The 18,254-nt window shown below is 37.5% G+C and overlaps 1 protein-coding gene across 2 annotated transcripts; it reads right to left on the bottom strand.

Annotated features, from left to right (window-relative positions):
• Window positions 1-8,051: 8,051 nt before the first annotated feature.
• Window positions 8,052-17,667, bottom strand: atpv0e2 (ATPase H+ transporting V0 subunit e2). 2 transcript variants are annotated; one of them, XM_042435734.1, is made up of 5 exons: window positions 17,444-17,667; window positions 15,735-15,782; window positions 12,122-12,220; window positions 11,442-11,457; window positions 8,052-11,050 (listed from the first exon to the last, which is right to left on the bottom strand). In XM_042435734.1, exons 1-3 carry the CDS (start codon window positions 17,545-17,547, stop codon window positions 12,127-12,129), a joined length of 246 nt encoding a protein of 81 aa, XP_042291668.1. In that variant the 5' UTR covers window positions 17,548-17,667; the 3' UTR covers window positions 8,052-11,050; window positions 11,442-11,457; window positions 12,122-12,126. The 2 variants fall into 2 exon arrangements, with proteins under 2 accessions (XP_042291668.1, XP_042291660.1); XM_042435726.1 differs by lacking the exon at window positions 11,442-11,457 and having other exon boundaries at window positions 17,444-17,666.
• Window positions 17,668-18,254: the final 587 nt, after the last annotated feature.

Raw genomic sequence — 18,254 nt, forward strand, 5'->3', positions numbered from 1 at the left:
AAAAGACGTGAAATGTTGAATATTATGTATATTTAAAGTGGAAGTACTCAAATCCTTTACTTCAGTAAAAATACTAATACAACAATGTAAAAATACTTCATTACAAGTAAAAGTTCTGCGTGACAATTCAGATTTTAAGTAAAAGTATAAGTATTATGAGCTTGATGTAGTTAAAGTATTGCAGTAAAAGTAGTGGTTTGTATTTTAAAAGCTTGTTATATTATCCATTGTGTCAAATCTTCATCTGAAAAGTAATTAAAACTGTCAAATAAATGTAGTGGAGTAGAAAGTACAATATTTCCCTCTGAAATGTAGTGGAGTGGAAGAATAAAGTAGCATCACATGGAAATACTCAAGTGTAGTACAAGGTACAAATACCTCAAAATTGTATTTAAGTACAGTAGTTGAGTAAATGTCCTTTGTTACTTTCCATCATTGTGTAAATTACAATGTTGCTGATACAAATGATTTTTTGTAAGAATGTTTTAGCAATTTGTGTTAAATGATCCCAATAAGGAAATTATTTATAAACTCTAGGCTTTTTTGCTGTTCTGCACCATATGCTACTATAAACTCAGTAATAATATTAAAAAAATATTTGAGTCTAATATTAATCTTCAGTATGTTTTATTTGCTCCACTCCTCATTTGGTTTCTTTTTCTTTAAAGGATATTTTTATTAGTTTTCCCATCACACATACACTATACATACCACCTTCCACCACATACAGTATCTTCCATCAGTACAGACTATTGGAGCTATGATAAAAGAAGTAAAATAAAAGTTATTTTACACTTGAAATAGTATTTGAAAACTGCTAAATTGCAGAAAGATCCATTTGGAAATGTATGTTTTTTATAAGCTATGTATGGTACGGTATCGGTTACAAATAACAACAATTTGAGTATTGAAATATTGATGACTGTGGTAACAATCAGTCTATCATTACTTTCAGTGTTTACCCTACAAACACATTACGTAATGCCAACGTTGTACTTTTCCAACAGGCGGTGTTGTGACAACATTGCTCTGTGGTTGCAAAATAACCAGTTCTCATGGATACTGTTCTGCAACACTACAGTAACGTTATAGAATTATGTAAATACAATGTAATTTAATAATGTAACATTTATATTATATCACAGTCCTCATCCTTACTTCATTAGAAACGTTACTGGTTCGTTGTCAGAATGTTTGTAAATGACGTACTGGCATACAGAGTAGCCTTGCTATCACAAATAATTGAATGAGCCTTATTTTACAGCAATTTAGGAGTAAAATGGAACCAAAGAGGCCATTAATTTGTTTAAAATGATGGGAAATCATGACCAAAACCTCACCTTAACTCTTTAAACAATATAAAAAAAACATAATGTAGTAATCCTGAAAACCTGATCCAAAGAGGCATCATAACTATTGTGTTTTTATAATATGAATTAAACTAATGATACCAAATGTAGGAAATCATATCTACTCTTGTAAATATGATGTCTATGTCTATGATGTGATTTATCTTGTGTATTTTATAAAGTCCTGACACCTGGGACCTCTCCTCTTTTATTGCGAAGAGCACATCATCGCATTTCCGGTGTTTTAGCTCATCGTTGGTAACTTGACTTATTTTGAAGCCAGTGAAAACGGATATGGTTTGTATCTACGCCGCGGCTTCGTCAGAGGGGCGGGGTCACTCGACCTGTCGCTTAAGGACACCGGGAGGACTGTATGAACCTGGTGACCCCAGTAGGGCTCCGACCCCCGTTCAAACCGCTCCCCCTCCGTAAGTTACCGACATGTTTAACACTGAGCCGAGCCGGCAGGACGGCCTCCACAGCGGCTTTACCACAACACAGCAGCCGCTGCACAGCTACTCTACTCTTCCTGTGTGAAGCACCTGAAGAAGCAAACTTTTCATTGTGATGAATAAAAGTGACTCATTGGTAAAAGTGGGGTGAACAAAATATTAGAAACTCTTCTCAGTGGACCATTTAAATCAAAGCAACCTCCAAAATGACCATAAAGTTGATTATATGAAAAAAGCAACGTAACATTCAGGGTTAGGGTTAGCTCAAACTATCAGTTTTAAAGTGGACACGAGTGGTGGAAAGTAACTAAGTACATTTACTCAAGTACAATTTTGGGGTACTTGTACTTTATTGAGTATTTCCATGTGATGCTACTTTATACTTCCAGTCCATTACATTTATTTGACAGCTTTAGTTACTTTTCAGATGAAGATTTGACACAATGGATAATATAACAAGCTTTTAAAATACAACACATTGTTAAAGATGAAACCAGTGGTTTCCAACCTTTCTTTCTTTTGATGTCTTACAAAAAGCAGTGTGTAGTCGGGGTCACATTTCACATGTCTATGAGTTGTTAACAGCTGCACCAAATCGTGATTTTTCCCTCTAAACTTCTCACATGCTTTCATTTCAATAAATGTCCAAATGATCCAATATTTCACCAAAAATCAAAGACCAGAGAAAAAGTCCAAAAACTGAAAACAGATTTGTGTATCAGAACTTTGTTTTTTCTTCTTTCCTCTCCCATTAATCATCTCACGACCCCTCAGATTTATCTGCTGACCCTTTGGAGGGGCCCCGACCCCTAGGTTGGGAACCACTGGACTAAACTAGCTAACTGTATATAAAGTAGTGTAAACTAGCTCCACCTCCAGCAGCTACAACAGTAACATGCTGCTCTAACACTGATGATTCAGTATTGATAATCTAATGATGTCATATATAATAATATATCAGTCAGAGGGACAAAATGAGTACTATTACTTCAGGAGGACTTTTCATGCAGGACTTTTACTTGTAATGGAGTATTTTTACATCGCTGTAATGGTACTTTTACTTTAAATATAGAGCAGACTTTAAATATATCAATTATAATAATTGATTTAGTTAATTTTAATTTAGACTAAAATTGTAGTACAGGAATCCAAGATATATGTTTGAAGTAATTCAGTGTTCATATGTTTATAAAGGCATGGCTACAGCAGGCACTTAATTTAATGTTCAGTTATAAATCCGATAGCTGAATTCCAGTTACCGTTAAGGGCATTTTACACCAATGTGTTTGATGAGCCTGTATGAAGCTGCTTTTTTCTTTGATCAAACTTGCAGTCAGATGCAAACATCTACATGTTGCTGCATGACCCAACGATCTTTATGCCACATTTACAAGCTAGCAACACTAGACGGATGATCAGGTTGTATCATGCTTTAAGACCCACACAGCTTTTATACCTACAGCAACTGTGGGTATAAAAGCTGTCAATTAAAGCATGAAATGATCCTTAAGTATATTATTTGTACCCTTATTATCAAGTATTATCCATTTTTACATACACTTGAGTCTTTTATCTTATCTAAACTTCAATATATCTTTCTTAAGTCATACCATTTATACTCATCGTAGTTACCTCTTCAATATCTGGTTGTATTTGCCAAGTATTTCGAATTGTCAGGTATATTTGCTGAGTGAGCCAAAACAGACAATTAATTTCCCAGAAAACATACATATAATGACATACCTGTATATTGATACTGTAATATAAAATTCAGTATACCATCATAAATTAATTTATCCATATTGCCCACTCCTAGTAGTTAATGATAATAAATATTTGCATTTATGTTTATATCTTACTCGCAATCCTTCAATAACCAAATGTGAGGAATCCTTATCAAAAATGTTTACATTAAATTGTTTTGGCAGCATGAAGACGGATTAAAATATGCATCAACAGTCTTGCAGCTGCTCCCTTGTGATGAATAGAAACAGCCATCTATAGCAATGTTATTTAGGCCAGCTCATATAGCTGTTTGCATAAGGATAGTTAAATCTTAATGCACTGCTGGAGTAAAGTAGGTTGACATGACGCATGAGAACATTAAGCCCCATTTATGAATATTACAGAGGATAAGCTGTGTGGTGTTTGTGTTCATCTGAGTCTGTCCATCGTAAAGCCCATATGTGTTGGCCTGTAGGCTGTTTGTGTGTGTCATTGAACAGTGTATATTAATTTGGCATTCATCTAACAGAAATGTGGGTCAAGGCTTGGATAGATCATACAAACACTGGATGAATATAACAGTGTTATCACTTTATCATCTTTCTTCCTCCCGTGTGACTAGAGGCTAGCATAATCCATTATGTCTCTCTAAAAAGTGTGTCTTTTTTAAAATGTCATGTAGAATTAATGGGTTGTTTACTCATTAGTGTGCATTCATAGTGAGGCTGCCGTGCCGCACCATCACTCACTCATTTGCAGCTGTAAATTATAGATGGATGTTTGTCCTCCTAGATGGTAATGAAATAAGAGTAATTATATAAAACACCTTAATGCTAACCACAGGCTCAGTACAAATGGTTGTGTGTTGCAGGTACAGTATCCATACTTCTTACTTTCTTTGCTTGTCCACTGTGCACATTTGCATCTTTAGCTCTGTAGGTCTGAATTGCTGCTCCTACTTTTCTTGTCTGTAGGTGGCGCAGGTTGGACTGGAACTCCAGGTCCAGAACTGCAGCTTTGATTATGGGACTCCCTAAAAACTTGGTATTTCACCTGGATGGGTGTGGCTTTGCAGAATGTAACAGTGCATGCTTCGGCAAGCTCTGCAACCGTCTCAGCATGTGCTCTGAGTGCACGTTTATGAGTTTTCCACGATGGAGGGTGAGTAACATTAGTTTTGTACAAATAATGTAGGTTACTACTTTTAATTTGCACTATTCAGTGACGCTAACATTAGATCGTCATAACATGTCCCCCACATCATGTGACATGAAAATATTGGATGAAATTTACTGGCTAGCTAAAGTTAGCTAACTGTTAACAAGCTAACTTTACGTTAAAAGGTTTCCTTTGTAAACAAGCCTCGCGTGGGGGAGCAAAAATCCAAGTGTATCTTCGTAAATCAATCATGTGCCATGAAAATATTGGATGAAATTTACTGGCTAGCTAACATTAGCTAACTGTTAACAAGCTAACTTTACGTTAAAAGGTTTCCTTTGTCAACAAGCCTCACATGTGGGAGCAAAAATCTAAGTGTATTTTCGTAAATCAATGATCACAAAAAACCATAAATTATCTCAGTTTGAAGTTACAATTAGAGGTGAGTTCTCCTGTAGGTTTAATCTTGGGGTTAAGGCGAAGATGAACAACTTTTTACATTACGGTTTTGCTAGCTTATCCAAAAAGTGACAAGACGACCCAATGAGAGCCATCGAGAACGTGCATCAGGCAAACAACACTCTTTGTGACGCAGGACATAAAACACTGCTCCCAGGTGAAATACCAAGTTTTTAGGGAGTCCCCTCTGATTATATTGTTTGGGCCTGGTTTCTAGTGTTTCACAATAGTGACAATGTGTTCTTGTTAGATACCATATGGTCAGTTATGATGGGGCAGTCTATAAACCCTGCAATGGAATTCTATTTCCAAATTTGATCTATTTAAATTTGTGTGCAAATCAGTTCCTCTTTTTTTAATATGACAAGTTTCAGTAGAGATCTTGAGGTGTAAATTATGTTTGTGAGTCTTTTCTGCTTTTCTGCCTTGACAAAATTCTGAATAAATATGAAATCATTTTTTGTTTGCAATGAAAGTAGTAAATTTAATGACGAATATATGCACTGATTATGAGCTATAAGAGCAGTCTTTAAGAGCAAATCAACTTTTTTACGAGCAGGTAAAGGTGTCTTACCTTTCAGTATTTTTCTATCCAGCTCTTCCAGCTTTCCACTTTGAAAGGAAGTTGATTTATTGAGGGAAAAGCTTCCTAAAGCTCATTCCTCAATTTGACAAGTGAGTAAATATTTTGGCCAAACATTTTAAATGGTCCCTTATGCAGTCTTGGATTTTTAACCATGCTAATGGCACAGCTATTGGGATGGCAATGTCAGTCGGTCCACCACTTTTCAGTCCACAGACTGAAATGTCTCGACAACTATTAGTTAGATTGTACATTGACATTTTGTACATTGACATTCATGGTCCCCAGAGCATGAACCCTACTGCCTTTCCTCTGGCGCCACCATGAAGTTGACATTTGTGGTTCAGAGTGAAATATCTTGACTACGAGATGGATTGCCCTGAAATTTACAACAGATATTCAAGCTCTCCAGAGGACACGACGACACGTGATCCACTGACTTTTACTCCAGTGCCACCAGTAGGTCAAAGTTTTCACTTGTACTGTAATATATTGCAACATCTATCTGACAGGATGGCACAAAATTTGGTTTGCACATTCATGGTTCCCAGACCATGTATTCTAATGACTTTTTCTCTGACTTTTCTTCTAGTGCCACCATGAGGTTGATTTTTGAGCTCTTTGCTGAAATATCTCAACAACTATTAGATGGAACTATTAGATTAGATGCTGTGAAAATTGGTGCACACATTCATGAATTGTAATAACTTAATGACATCTAGCACCATCATCTGGTCAAAATTAATTTTGTTCAATAGTTTAAAACCAAACAACTGCAAAACTGTTGACATTCCCATTAGTCTTGTCTCTACTTTGTATTTAGTGCTAATTGGTGAAGATGCTAAACATTACACCTAAACATGATGCTAGCATTATCATTGTGAGTATGTTAGCATGCTGATGTGAACATTTAACTCAAGTATAGCCTCACAGAGGCCAATAGCATGGCTGTAGACTGTTAGGGCCAGGTTATGCTCAAAAAGAATAGTTTATATGACATGATGTCTTATAATGTCAGAAATCAAATGTTTTTATAGCTGTTCTGAAGCGCCACACTCGAAGGCAGAGTGAAAAGCCGATGCAACATCATGTAAATATTCTCATAGAAGGCATTTATAGTGTTGCACTTGGTTTTCCATGTGAAAAATGACAGAAATAGTTGTGTCAAGAATGAAAAAAGAGAGCTTGGGAGAGAAGTTAAACCCTTTTCTTCTTTCTCACCTTTGCACAGCATGAAGTGGGTGTTCATGTTGAATCGTTGGTTTCAAAAAGTACAGGAAGTCAATCACAGGAAAGGGGGAGGAAGTTTCCGAAGCTATTTGACCATCCAACAAGCAGTTCTGACGGAATATAAACCAGCCTTTAGTCCTGTTAGGTTTTCCTTAGGAAAAGTTTCAGCTAAATGCCTGCACCTGACAGAAGTATGTATGAATCATCCATGTCTCGTGTGAGGACGTTGACCTTGTCCTTGATTGCCAAGGTAACTTAGTCCTTCACCAGCGGCCTCTCTGTCTTTCTAAAATCAACAGGGATACGTCAGGAAGGTCAACAATTTTTCCTTTTTTTACCACCATTTAAAATGTTCTCATTTGGACTCTAAGTGATACAGTTAACCTCCAATAAACCTTCTCCATACCACTGATGTTCACCAGAAAGGATCATTTTATGGGGTGTTCATTCATTTTCAATTGAAACATGCATTCCAGTTTGCTCCGGAAGAATGTTAATAATGTCAACAGCGTAGCAGGATTGTATGAGACAAAATGTTTTTTTTATTCAGTGTTTCACATACAATGCCACTCACATAGAAGCATTTACTTTACACTAATACAAGGTTACATGTACAATCTCATCCTCACCAACAATTAAATCTGTGATTAGGACTTTTGTTACCATGGTGACTCTTACCACACTAAAAAAAAAAAAAAAAATCTATCCCCATCTCCATCTATGGTGCCAGGAATATTTAATGGATAAACTGCAGACAGTTATTAAAATAACTGAACACAGAAAAATCAGAAAAGGAAAATAAAACCAAGAATTTGTCATTTTAGGGCATGTTTGGAAGGGATTAGGGTGGAGTGTTCACTGCCTCAGTTTGTTTGGATTACTAAGAACTGAGAACAATGCCATTTGCTGCCCGATGGTTCAATGACACTGAAAAATGTGACTTTTGCAAACTATAGCACGTTTCATTTTGAGTTGGATTGGGAATGTCAGGGTTCAACTGGGTTAGAAATCTATTTGCTTGAAGGCAGTTTTTACTTGCGCCTATACAAATGGTTTTATTTAGTAGTGGTTATCAAATAACAACAAAGACTAAAGTTAATTGTCATGTTTAATCTTTATTTAAGTAAATGAAACAGAACAAGGACACAGAGTGTCATAGATGTGAAGCAATGCTATGACACTATATAAAGCAATGGTATGACCCATCCCCTATACTTCACTGAATACTCAATTCCTCAGATCAGCCCAGTTTCTTTCAAATAATGGAACGGACTCCCTAACATGACGGCAAATACATTTTTTAGGCTCATTTCTTTAACTCCAAGCTTCTTGATTTCTCTCTTTAATATTTCTGGAAAGCATTTAAAAATTACATGCACCACTGGTTCCTCTATTTGACAGTGCTCACATGATCCTGAGGGATGTTTGTTTCATGCATCACACTACTAGCCTACTCGATCCTTGATTGACCAATGGTGCACGCCAATATTCTCCAATGCCTGCAAGAGGAGGGGGCTCAGCTGTGTGCCAGAGAACGAGAACATAATTAATGATACCACGATGATGGAAAAAAAATGATTGAAACATTTTTTATACTATTATTTTTTCACTTTTTGTTTTTACCACTTGCCTGATCGGGCAAGTGAGTTACTAGTGAGATTTACTAGCCCGATGTGGCGTTTTACTTGCTCCAGGCAATCGGGCAAGCCTTATTATTGAATCATGGGTATAATTCAAACCAACTACAGGAAACAAACCCAAAACAAAATGATTTATGGGTACATCTAATAGCAAGCAGTAAATGATTGCATAGCCTGAAGTGAGAGCAAAACCACAGTGTGGACTGATGCTCATATTGAGCTTTTTCCTCATGTATTCTGGTATGAACACAAGAGAGGAAAACACAACACTGAGCTTACGTTACAAGACTTGGTATCAGATTTATTTTGACTCTCCGCCAACACCAACATCTCTAACCTGGCAGGTTGATCGAATACCAAAACTGTCCAATAACTGAGACCTTGTGATTTCTGTTTACAAGCTCTGGTTCACTTGAAATTGGACAAAGTCAAATTTAATATCACGATGCTTTTCTGGGATGGAAAAGCTGACTTTGTAGGTGTGATCACATCCTTTTTAACATGCGTCCCCATTTGTGTAACAGAGTACACAGGGTGTGTATCTGCGTGCCACTACCACAACTACCGAAGAGGGCTGGAGGAAAAGATACAACGCAATTTGGTCTTTCTAAAAAGTAGCTGTATATTGATTTTGATTCTTTTTGGCTGAAGCAAAGTGGTTTTAGAAAGGAGGGCGGGGAGGGAGAGTGCGAGGGAGGAGTGGGGGGAGGGGGGAGGTTCTCAGGGTTGGAGATTAGAAGTGGAGGAGGGAGGTATAGTTGTGGTAGTGGCTGGCAGCTGAGACTAAATGCTCTCTGATGAATCGGGAGGACGCATGTGTGTCAAACCAGCATCTTATTCAAGGCAGATTTAAAAAAAAAAAAAAGTTGTTAATGATGAAACAGGTTACTTTTTCGAGGCAAGTTCGGTTTATCTTAGAAGGTGGAAGGAACGTAACACTTTATTATGTGGGTGTTCATTGGTACCCAAGAAGAACCTCTAACTTTGGCAGTGTTGGCGACTTCCTGTCCAACACTTTCAAGAGATTAACAAAATTTCTGGCCTTGAAAACATTGCCCAAGCATCACCATTGTGTTTTCAGACTGCCAAGCCAATGGCATTTCAGTGACAGTCAGGGTGATGGAACTACTGTTTGTGATCAGCAACACCTGTCGCTCTGACGGAGGCCACAGCGGTCCACAGAGATAACCATGACGTCTGGCAACTGACCTTTCCAGGTGAAGTCAATATGAAAAGACTTTACCTTCCCCCACACTCAAACGCATGTGCACAGATTAACACAATGTACTGCACAATACAGGGAAGCTCAGCTATGACTGTAACAACAGTCCAGCCCAGTCACAGTTATTTACTACAATGATTAGTCTTCATTTGAATCACCGCACTTTTGGGATTTGAAACTAACATTTTGATTGTGTCCTGAAGCATCATTTTTTGGGGGGAAATAAAAATGGTAAAATTTAAAAGATACTTGACATTAACTCCAAATCTATCAACATCTTCAATCCAAAAGCATATCCCCACTGTACAACCTACAGTACATCTGTACCCGAGCAGGCAAGAATGGGCGAGCTCTCATCAAAAGGGGTTGAGTGGTAAAGGACTGAATTGGGCGATGAGATCACCATGGCAACGAGGACCTCCACGGTGTAGAGCATGAGGGGAATGTGGGAGGGAGTTTCATGCTGAAGTGGTCTAAAGTGGAGGGAATCGCTCTTCACTTCTACGGTTTTGGGAGATTCTCATGGCCTCGGTCCAAGCACTCACAGTAATGAACTCTTCACACACACACGCGCGCACTCACGCACACACACACGATTACATCACAGATAATAACAGTTATATAACAAGACCGTGTGGACACTGATGTAATTACAATGAGCTTACATCAGTGTCTGCGGACCAAAATAAATACAAACACTTAGAAATGTATGTTCCCTGAAGACAGCAACACAAAACCAAAAAAAAAAAAAAATGTAAACAAACACGGAGTAAACTAAAGTACTGAAGGATTGCACATTTCAGAGATGGGAGATTAATATCTACTCCTAACAGATAATGTCATGGTTTCACTGGTAATCATTGAACATAAAAAGAACACTCAATGTTTTCATCATTTTTGATTTGATCATAAATCCTGCCACATATAACTTGAAACTGCGTGCACTGCGTTCAGTTACACATTTTAAAACCCACAACACATGTCTTAATAAAATCTAAATCTTAAATTCCAGATACTCGGCATGATTCTTAATATTCTGTAAGGTTGCAAAGAAAACCGACACTGACTTTTGAGTTACAAAAAAACTGCCACATATGAAATGTTCCATAAATTATGCAGATTGGAGGTGTGTGTGTGTGGGTGTGGGTGTGTTTAATGGTTAGGCATTACGTTGAAATTAAGTCCACCAAACCAGGGGATAGGAATGATGAGAGGCATCACGTCACGTAGTCCTGAAACAAATGGAAAGAGAGAAAGAGAGAGGGAATTTCAGCATAGGCAGAATTATCTTAAATTTTCTTGACCGTGAACATTGACCATCGGCTGTGAGGGTAAAAGAAAAAATGAGAAAAAGCACATTTGTGAATGCAAACAGAAGCCCCTTTCAGAGAGCTCAGAGTACTGTGTGGTACAAAAGCATCAGGGGCTCGGGGCAAACACACCTTTGAAAATTCACAAAAGTGAAAAGCTCAGTGATTTTTGCATATCATTGAGCTCATTTCTTTTCATGGGGTTGATAAATATTCACGCCTGAGTTAGTGGCACGCATTCTTTTTCCACTGCAGTCTGAGAGAGACAAATGGAGCTGTTTTTGATTTGCAAACAGTCAAGTACAGTACGTACCGTGAAGGAGCAGAAACTGTTGGTGCAGAGCAGCAAGCAGAATATGAAAAACACAAAAAATAAAATGGTTTCTCATTATCTTTAAAATATCTGCATTTTTTCCTTACTATTTAGTCCCCTTTTTTGTGAAAGAGCTGCTAGTATTATTTTAGTTCGACCCTCACCTTAAAGGTCCAATTAGGATGTAAGGTCTTTCCAGATACATAAAGTAAGAGTTTAAAGCCTCTATGTGTAGAATTTTTATGTGATTATATAACCACTGGGGGGCACCAAAGACTGACATTTTAAAATTCTACACATTTAAGTAAAATTTGCATTTAGTTTTATTATTGTCATCATAATTTAAAGTACGGGCCTGGTATTGCTGATGTAAACAAACCTTAATCAGCACTAAAAATGACATAAAAAGAATAAATTATGTTACATTGTCTAGTGTAGGGAATGTGACAGTAAGTCAGGTTTGTCTTTGTTAATCAAACTCAATAGGTACGCATAAAAAAGTGAGTGGTTCTGGGACACTGCTACACACTATCAAGCTTTCTCCGTGTTGTGAGCCCAATTCAACTACTGGTTACAGAGAAAGTACCTCAGTGATGGCCACACAGACGTTGGTTTCTGCCTCTTTCGTTTACATTTAGATCACAGTTTGTATCGTTAAGTTTTATTCTGACAAACCTCACCTTGTTTACTCCCAGAAGTAGCGCAGGTACCATATAGTTTCATTCTTCAGTTGAGGGCCGAACAGAGGGTTGGCCTGCGCCAGAATCGCTATCAACCAACTGAGGAGACAGAGAGGGAAAGGTTATCAACAAGAATGATCTGTTATGTTAATATATAGTCACATTCTATTATTAATATCCTTTTAAAAATTAAATCAGATTTTGTTGCTGTAGTTTGGGACAATATTTCAAAAAGTTATCCTAATATTATTCACTATCGATGTAGAGATAGAAGACAAGAACACTACACAAGAAAACATATTTATAACAAGTCCATAGACTCAACTAACTACAAAAGGAGGTCTAAAGGTGAACATCAATTTATTGCTTGGCGATTGCAATGCAAAGCTACATCTGAGTTCAACTTGCAGGCTGACCTGGAGAAGTCACACACTGACGACGAAAAGTAATGTAGATGGATAAATCAAGCATTTTTAAGGCCAAGAGTTGCTTGGCTCCTTTGGACTCTCTAGTAAAACAGTTTCCACTGGAGCACTCATGTCCACGATCTCTACAGTCATGGAAGTGAATACAATGCTAATATGCAGTATCTATAGGTATATTAGCTAAAATAACAACAAGTAAGTGTAGAAATGATGAGTTCCTTGTGTATTTAGTGGACTTTAAGTTAGACAAATCATTAGCCACCTAAATAGTACCTTAAGATCACCTGCTCCGTGTGTTTTTCAGGTAAGGTTTTGGCCCATTGTGCTGTGGCCTTCATTGGCATTAGCCATGAATAAATGCTTTTTTCTTCTGTTCAGAAAATTGCAAATGCTTTGACCTGTTTCTTTATTTACTGATGGTCAGAAGGGTTCATTTTAGTGTTTTGATTCATGCTTTTAGCAGTGATGACTTAGCTAGTAGCTGATAGCAACTGACATGCTAGCTTGATGTAGCATATGTTGTACTTTTGTTAATGAAAGCTAATCTGATTATTTGTGTGTTAATTCAAGCTAGCTAATAGGCTAAATGCTAAATGCTAATGCCCCACACTAAAGAGACATTACTACATTATGGGTTGAACTTATTGATTGCCTGATTGATGTCTTTTATTCATCATTTTGTTATATTTCATGTTTGTTAATTCCTTGTCTTTGTTGTCTAGAACCACAAACTCAGCACAGCGAGATTTCTGGAATAAAGCTAGTTTGAGTAGTGCATAAGGTGGGTGTGTAGACAAAGACAAAGATGTCAGCAATAATTATCACATTTTGTTGGATATTTTAATTGCGACTGGAGAATCTGTAGGAGTGATACTACTCAGTAATTGGTTAAAGTTCATTAAATCAGCACCCAGGTTGTAAATTACTGGTAGTACTGGTTTTCCTTTAACAAGATTGCACACCAACACAAGTAATAGTAATAAGAAAAGCAACATTTGTTGTCATAATTGTATCAGTTGAAGTAGCAGCAGTAATATTGATGAAATATGATGCATGTTATAGGGCTTCTACAGTGTTCACCAAATGAGAATTAAGACATTTTTAACACCACATAGAATGTAATTAAATGCTTTTTTCGCTGACATACTGGTCAAAGAATGATGGAAAACCAGTCAGGACAACAAAGCCTGCAATTATTTGTACAATGGATGAATCTGTTAACATGTATCACATTTCTGTCTGTTCTTCTCATCTGTATATAACAATAATTCCTTGTAATATAGTTAATCACATGAAAAACGATGGATTTTTTGCTTAATTTTACACTCGCCCAGTCTGAGTGGATGAGCTTCCTAGTTACTGTAGCTAGCAGTAGTGACAGTGTTTTCTACAGGTCTGACAGGGCTGACTGAAACACCGCAAAAAAGGATTTAACAGCTTCCTGCAGCTCAATCCACTGTCCCACCAGTCTCACTCATAGTTTAATGGCTGAAAAAATATTCAAGAATCTTATAAATGAAATTCAGATTTTAATACCTTCGAAGGCCTTTTTTTGAGGGACGTAAATTCAATGTTTTTTAAGACTTTCCAAGACCTGCAGATACGTGGATGTTCACACAGCTTGTTATTGATCTATTATGACTTTATTAGTATTTAAAGGAACATAAAATTGACACAGCAAGAAAAAGAACTCATACACAACATGAAAGACACTAGAAAGGAGCTACAAAGGAACAACTGAAAGGTATGTTGATAGGGCCAGAATGTGTGTTACATAAAAGCGTTGTCTGATATAACAAGTGATTTTATCAATTCATCAACTAACTTAAGTAATCCTTCCTTTTCTTTATATCCTACGCAGTAAAATCAATCCATTCATCATCATTTGAGTTGGGGCTCCATCTAGTGGTGGAATAATAACCCATCATGCACATCCTTTTTCCAAGATACAGAATGTCCAGGATATGTTTTAGTATTTTCCCAAGAAATTGGTTGTATTAGTGTTCACTGAAGACTAATTGTTTATAGCACAGTGGCCAGTTTTTTCTGTGAATACACACGTATACCCAAAGTATCTTCATGGATTAGTTAGGAAACCGTTTAGGCGTTTATTAATCCTACCTCTTCTGTGATCAGGCATCATCATGTCACTGACTGTCCTGCTTAACCCCTCATTATCACATCTCTCAGTTCTGGGTTTCCCCCTGCCTGAGGTTTAGTGCTCTTCCTCAGTCTTCATCTGTTCTTTGCAAATCCTGGAAATGAACTCCTTTCTCCTTAAGTACTCTGTATTCCTCCACCACCATTACCACCTGTCATGTTTAAAGAAAGTCTGGTTGGAGTTTCTCGGGCCATTTATTTGATTTTAAATTGCAAATTGTATTAACACCAGACTTTTTGTGTCAAGGCTTGATGAGCCCATTGGACCTCAAGCGTTAACTACCGATCCGAGCGGCTCATGATCCTCAGACTGCCTTCTGGTAATGAATTAAACTGGATATGATTTCTCCAGGATCAACTGTTCTGATCTGTAATTTAGTCTTTTAGTTGTTTCTTTCTCTGTTTTGTCACCATGATGTTGGTTTGTAATTTATGGTCCTCCGCCTTGCTGACAGTCTGGCCTTGAGCTTGCGAGGATGTCGCAGTCTTCGCCTCTGATTAGCATCTGCAACTAGTTTTCATTTTTCCTTCATGTCTCTTCCAACATCCACTTGAAAATGTGCAAGAGTCTTGTTTGAAATCTTGGAGATTCTTCAGGATTGACGTTATTTACTGGAGTAACTCTCCAGCAATGTCTCTCTCTCTCCTCTGAATGTTGTCTTGCAAGAAACTATTTCGTTTTCTCAGGCCTCCGTCTCATGTCTCTCGGCTGTTAAATTCTAATTTTTCGGCTTTCTTCAAGCCATGTGACTTGTTCTTGATCTTCCCTTATCATTTCTATCATGCATAGTTACTGAACTGTGAGGAACATTTGTAGAAACCAGCTGGAGCACAGCTTGTAACCGCTGTACGCTTCCATTTTATACAAAAGCAGTGGAAAAACTACATTGATTCATAACGGACAGAGGAAACGCTCTGAACTTGTGGCGTTTTGTATCGTTGAGCAGCAATAATCAAAGCTACAGGTTCACGACAGCAACAACAACAGCTTTACACCACAGATGAAGAGAATAAGAGTTTATACTCACAACAGGTAGCAGCAGACAGCTGTGAGGATCAGACTGGTGACGATCACACTGTCAAAGAGAACAGAGAGAGAGTCACAATCACACAGCTCTGTCCAAACATACACAACAGTAATTCAATATAACAATCATCTCATATCATGACAACATTTTTATATTGAGATATAATGTCAGATCTCATATCCTTGAAAAATGTGATTTTGTTTGAATAAAACATTAGAAAAAACCATTTAACTCAATGGAATTAATTGAGTTTCTGTTTGCCTTTTGAATACTTTAATGAAAATCAATGCATACTTGTATGAAGATAGTGCCATGATAGTTAATATTAGTTTACTTATTATTTAGTCTACATGTCTCACGCCTAATTTAAAGAAGCAATGCACCACATTTTTCACCAAATATCATTTATACCAAGGTAGTTATCCCTTATATCACTGGTTGTGTGAGGCATTTGAGGGCAACGTTGCAAATTATTCAGCAGGACCAGTTTGTGGAAATATTGCATTTAAAGAACTATCATCTGAATGTGATGAAGTACCTTGATTTTTCAGGTATTTACTGGGGCTGCAACTAACAATTAGCTATTTTTATTACCAAATAATCTGCCAATTATTCTCTTGATTCATTCATTCAGACTGTAAAATGTTAAAAAATAGTAAAAAATGCCATTTTGAGTTTGCTTGTTTGCTTTGTTGCAGTCCAAAACCTAAAGATATTCAAATTACTGACATTTATACAAAGAAGAGCCGCAAAACCTCACATTTGAGGAGGAGAAAAAAGACAATATTTGGTTTCCTCGCTTGAAAAACGACTGAGACGATTAATCGATTATTGGAATAGTTGCAGAGTCATTTCCTGTTGATCAACTAATCATTGGATTGCTAGTACTTACTTTAATGAATAAGCCAAACACTTACATTACTGTGATTGTTGCGTCTATAAACAGTTTTGCGATTAGATTTTCAGAAAAATGACTGTATCACAATACCTATATATCAATATCACAACATAAAACAATGCACGTAAAATAGTATAATGTATAATAATCTGTTTTCCAAACTGATAATGCAACAAATTTCTATCATATTGCAAAGCAATAAGAAACTCCGGTTATCAAAACAAATGCAGTGTGGTAAAAGACACAATATTTCCCTCTGAAATAAAGCATCTAGAGGAAGTGTCTCACAAAACAAATATTACAAGAAATTTACTAGTATCTCATTACTAGTTTACTTGAGAAAGGCACCTCTGATAAAAATTAATTAATTAACCTGACTGTTATCTGAAAGCTTGACTGCCTGTGAGCTGCCTGTGATAACGGACTCAGCATCACTGTTATTCCCACGTAGTACAGGACTCACAATTAGGACATTTTAACACCCAATACAACAAATATATCTCCACTCTGGAATCTAAATGATCTTTTCATGTTTACTTCTTATAGATTTGACCTTTTAACCTTACTGCTGCTGTATGTAGGCTAAAGGATGGATGGGGTGGACGCAGGATGACGCGCACGGCGGCCTCCCATCACATGAGCAGCGGACACTCGTGTGTTTGTGAAGCCGCTATACGACCGACTACAGACTGACTTTGAATAATAAATAAGTCGTCTAGTATCTGCATTTGGCTGTAAGTGTATAAAATGAGAGCAAACACCAAATCGTCGCCGTTAATTGCAGCCAATTAACGGTAGCTTGTCCACCTACCCCCGGTTGGGTCCTTTGGGCACTAAAAACGGAGCAACGACCCCCACCAGCGCCCACAGCGTGGTGAAGCAGATCATCGGCAGGGCGAGAGAGTGAGACACCATGGCTCCAGTCCGCAGAAAACCGCAGATATGAAGGAATTAATCTCGATTTGTCCTGTTCGAGATAAAGCGCATCAATGGCTGCTGAGCCAGCCCGTTGCTTCCACTATGTCCCAGTCCAACTAAGCTGACGCGGTACGTGATTGGTCGAGGCTCGGGCGATAGCTGTTTCTGATTGGTGCAGCAGGCTGCCTTTCAGTATTACAGCAGGAGGGATTGGACGGGTGCTCGTGCCAGCGGATTGCAGGCTAGTGTTTTTGTTTTTTTTTCCTCATCTTCATTTCAAATACTTTGATCCATCATCTTTTGATGTTATTGCGTTATTTTTGTCTTTTCATCGCCCCTACTCTGCCTCTGATTGGCTCTGACTCTGATATTCTTACCTTAACTCTAACCAAGTCATTTCAATTCAATTCAGTTTTATTAAATTCAGTTCAATTCAATTCAGTGGGGCTTTATTGGCTTGAAGGTTTCAAAAACAATGTTGCCAAAGCATCAAGTACAATTAGTCCAACGATTTGGATAGTTCACAATAACGGTAATATGAATATTAACACAACATTAAGACTGATATATATTAAAGGGACAGAACTCCTCATGCACAGCCAGTATTTTCAGACAGGTGCTGGTCGGTCGCAGGAACATATAAAGGTGAAAATCAACATTAACCACCGCACACTGTAATGACTTTACTGTGACTTTATTAAGAG

This window comes from Thunnus maccoyii, chromosome 2 (genome assembly GCF_910596095.1).
Source record: "Thunnus maccoyii chromosome 2, fThuMac1.1, whole genome shotgun sequence".
NCBI classification, from domain to species: domain Eukaryota; kingdom Metazoa; phylum Chordata; class Actinopteri; order Scombriformes; family Scombridae; genus Thunnus; species Thunnus maccoyii.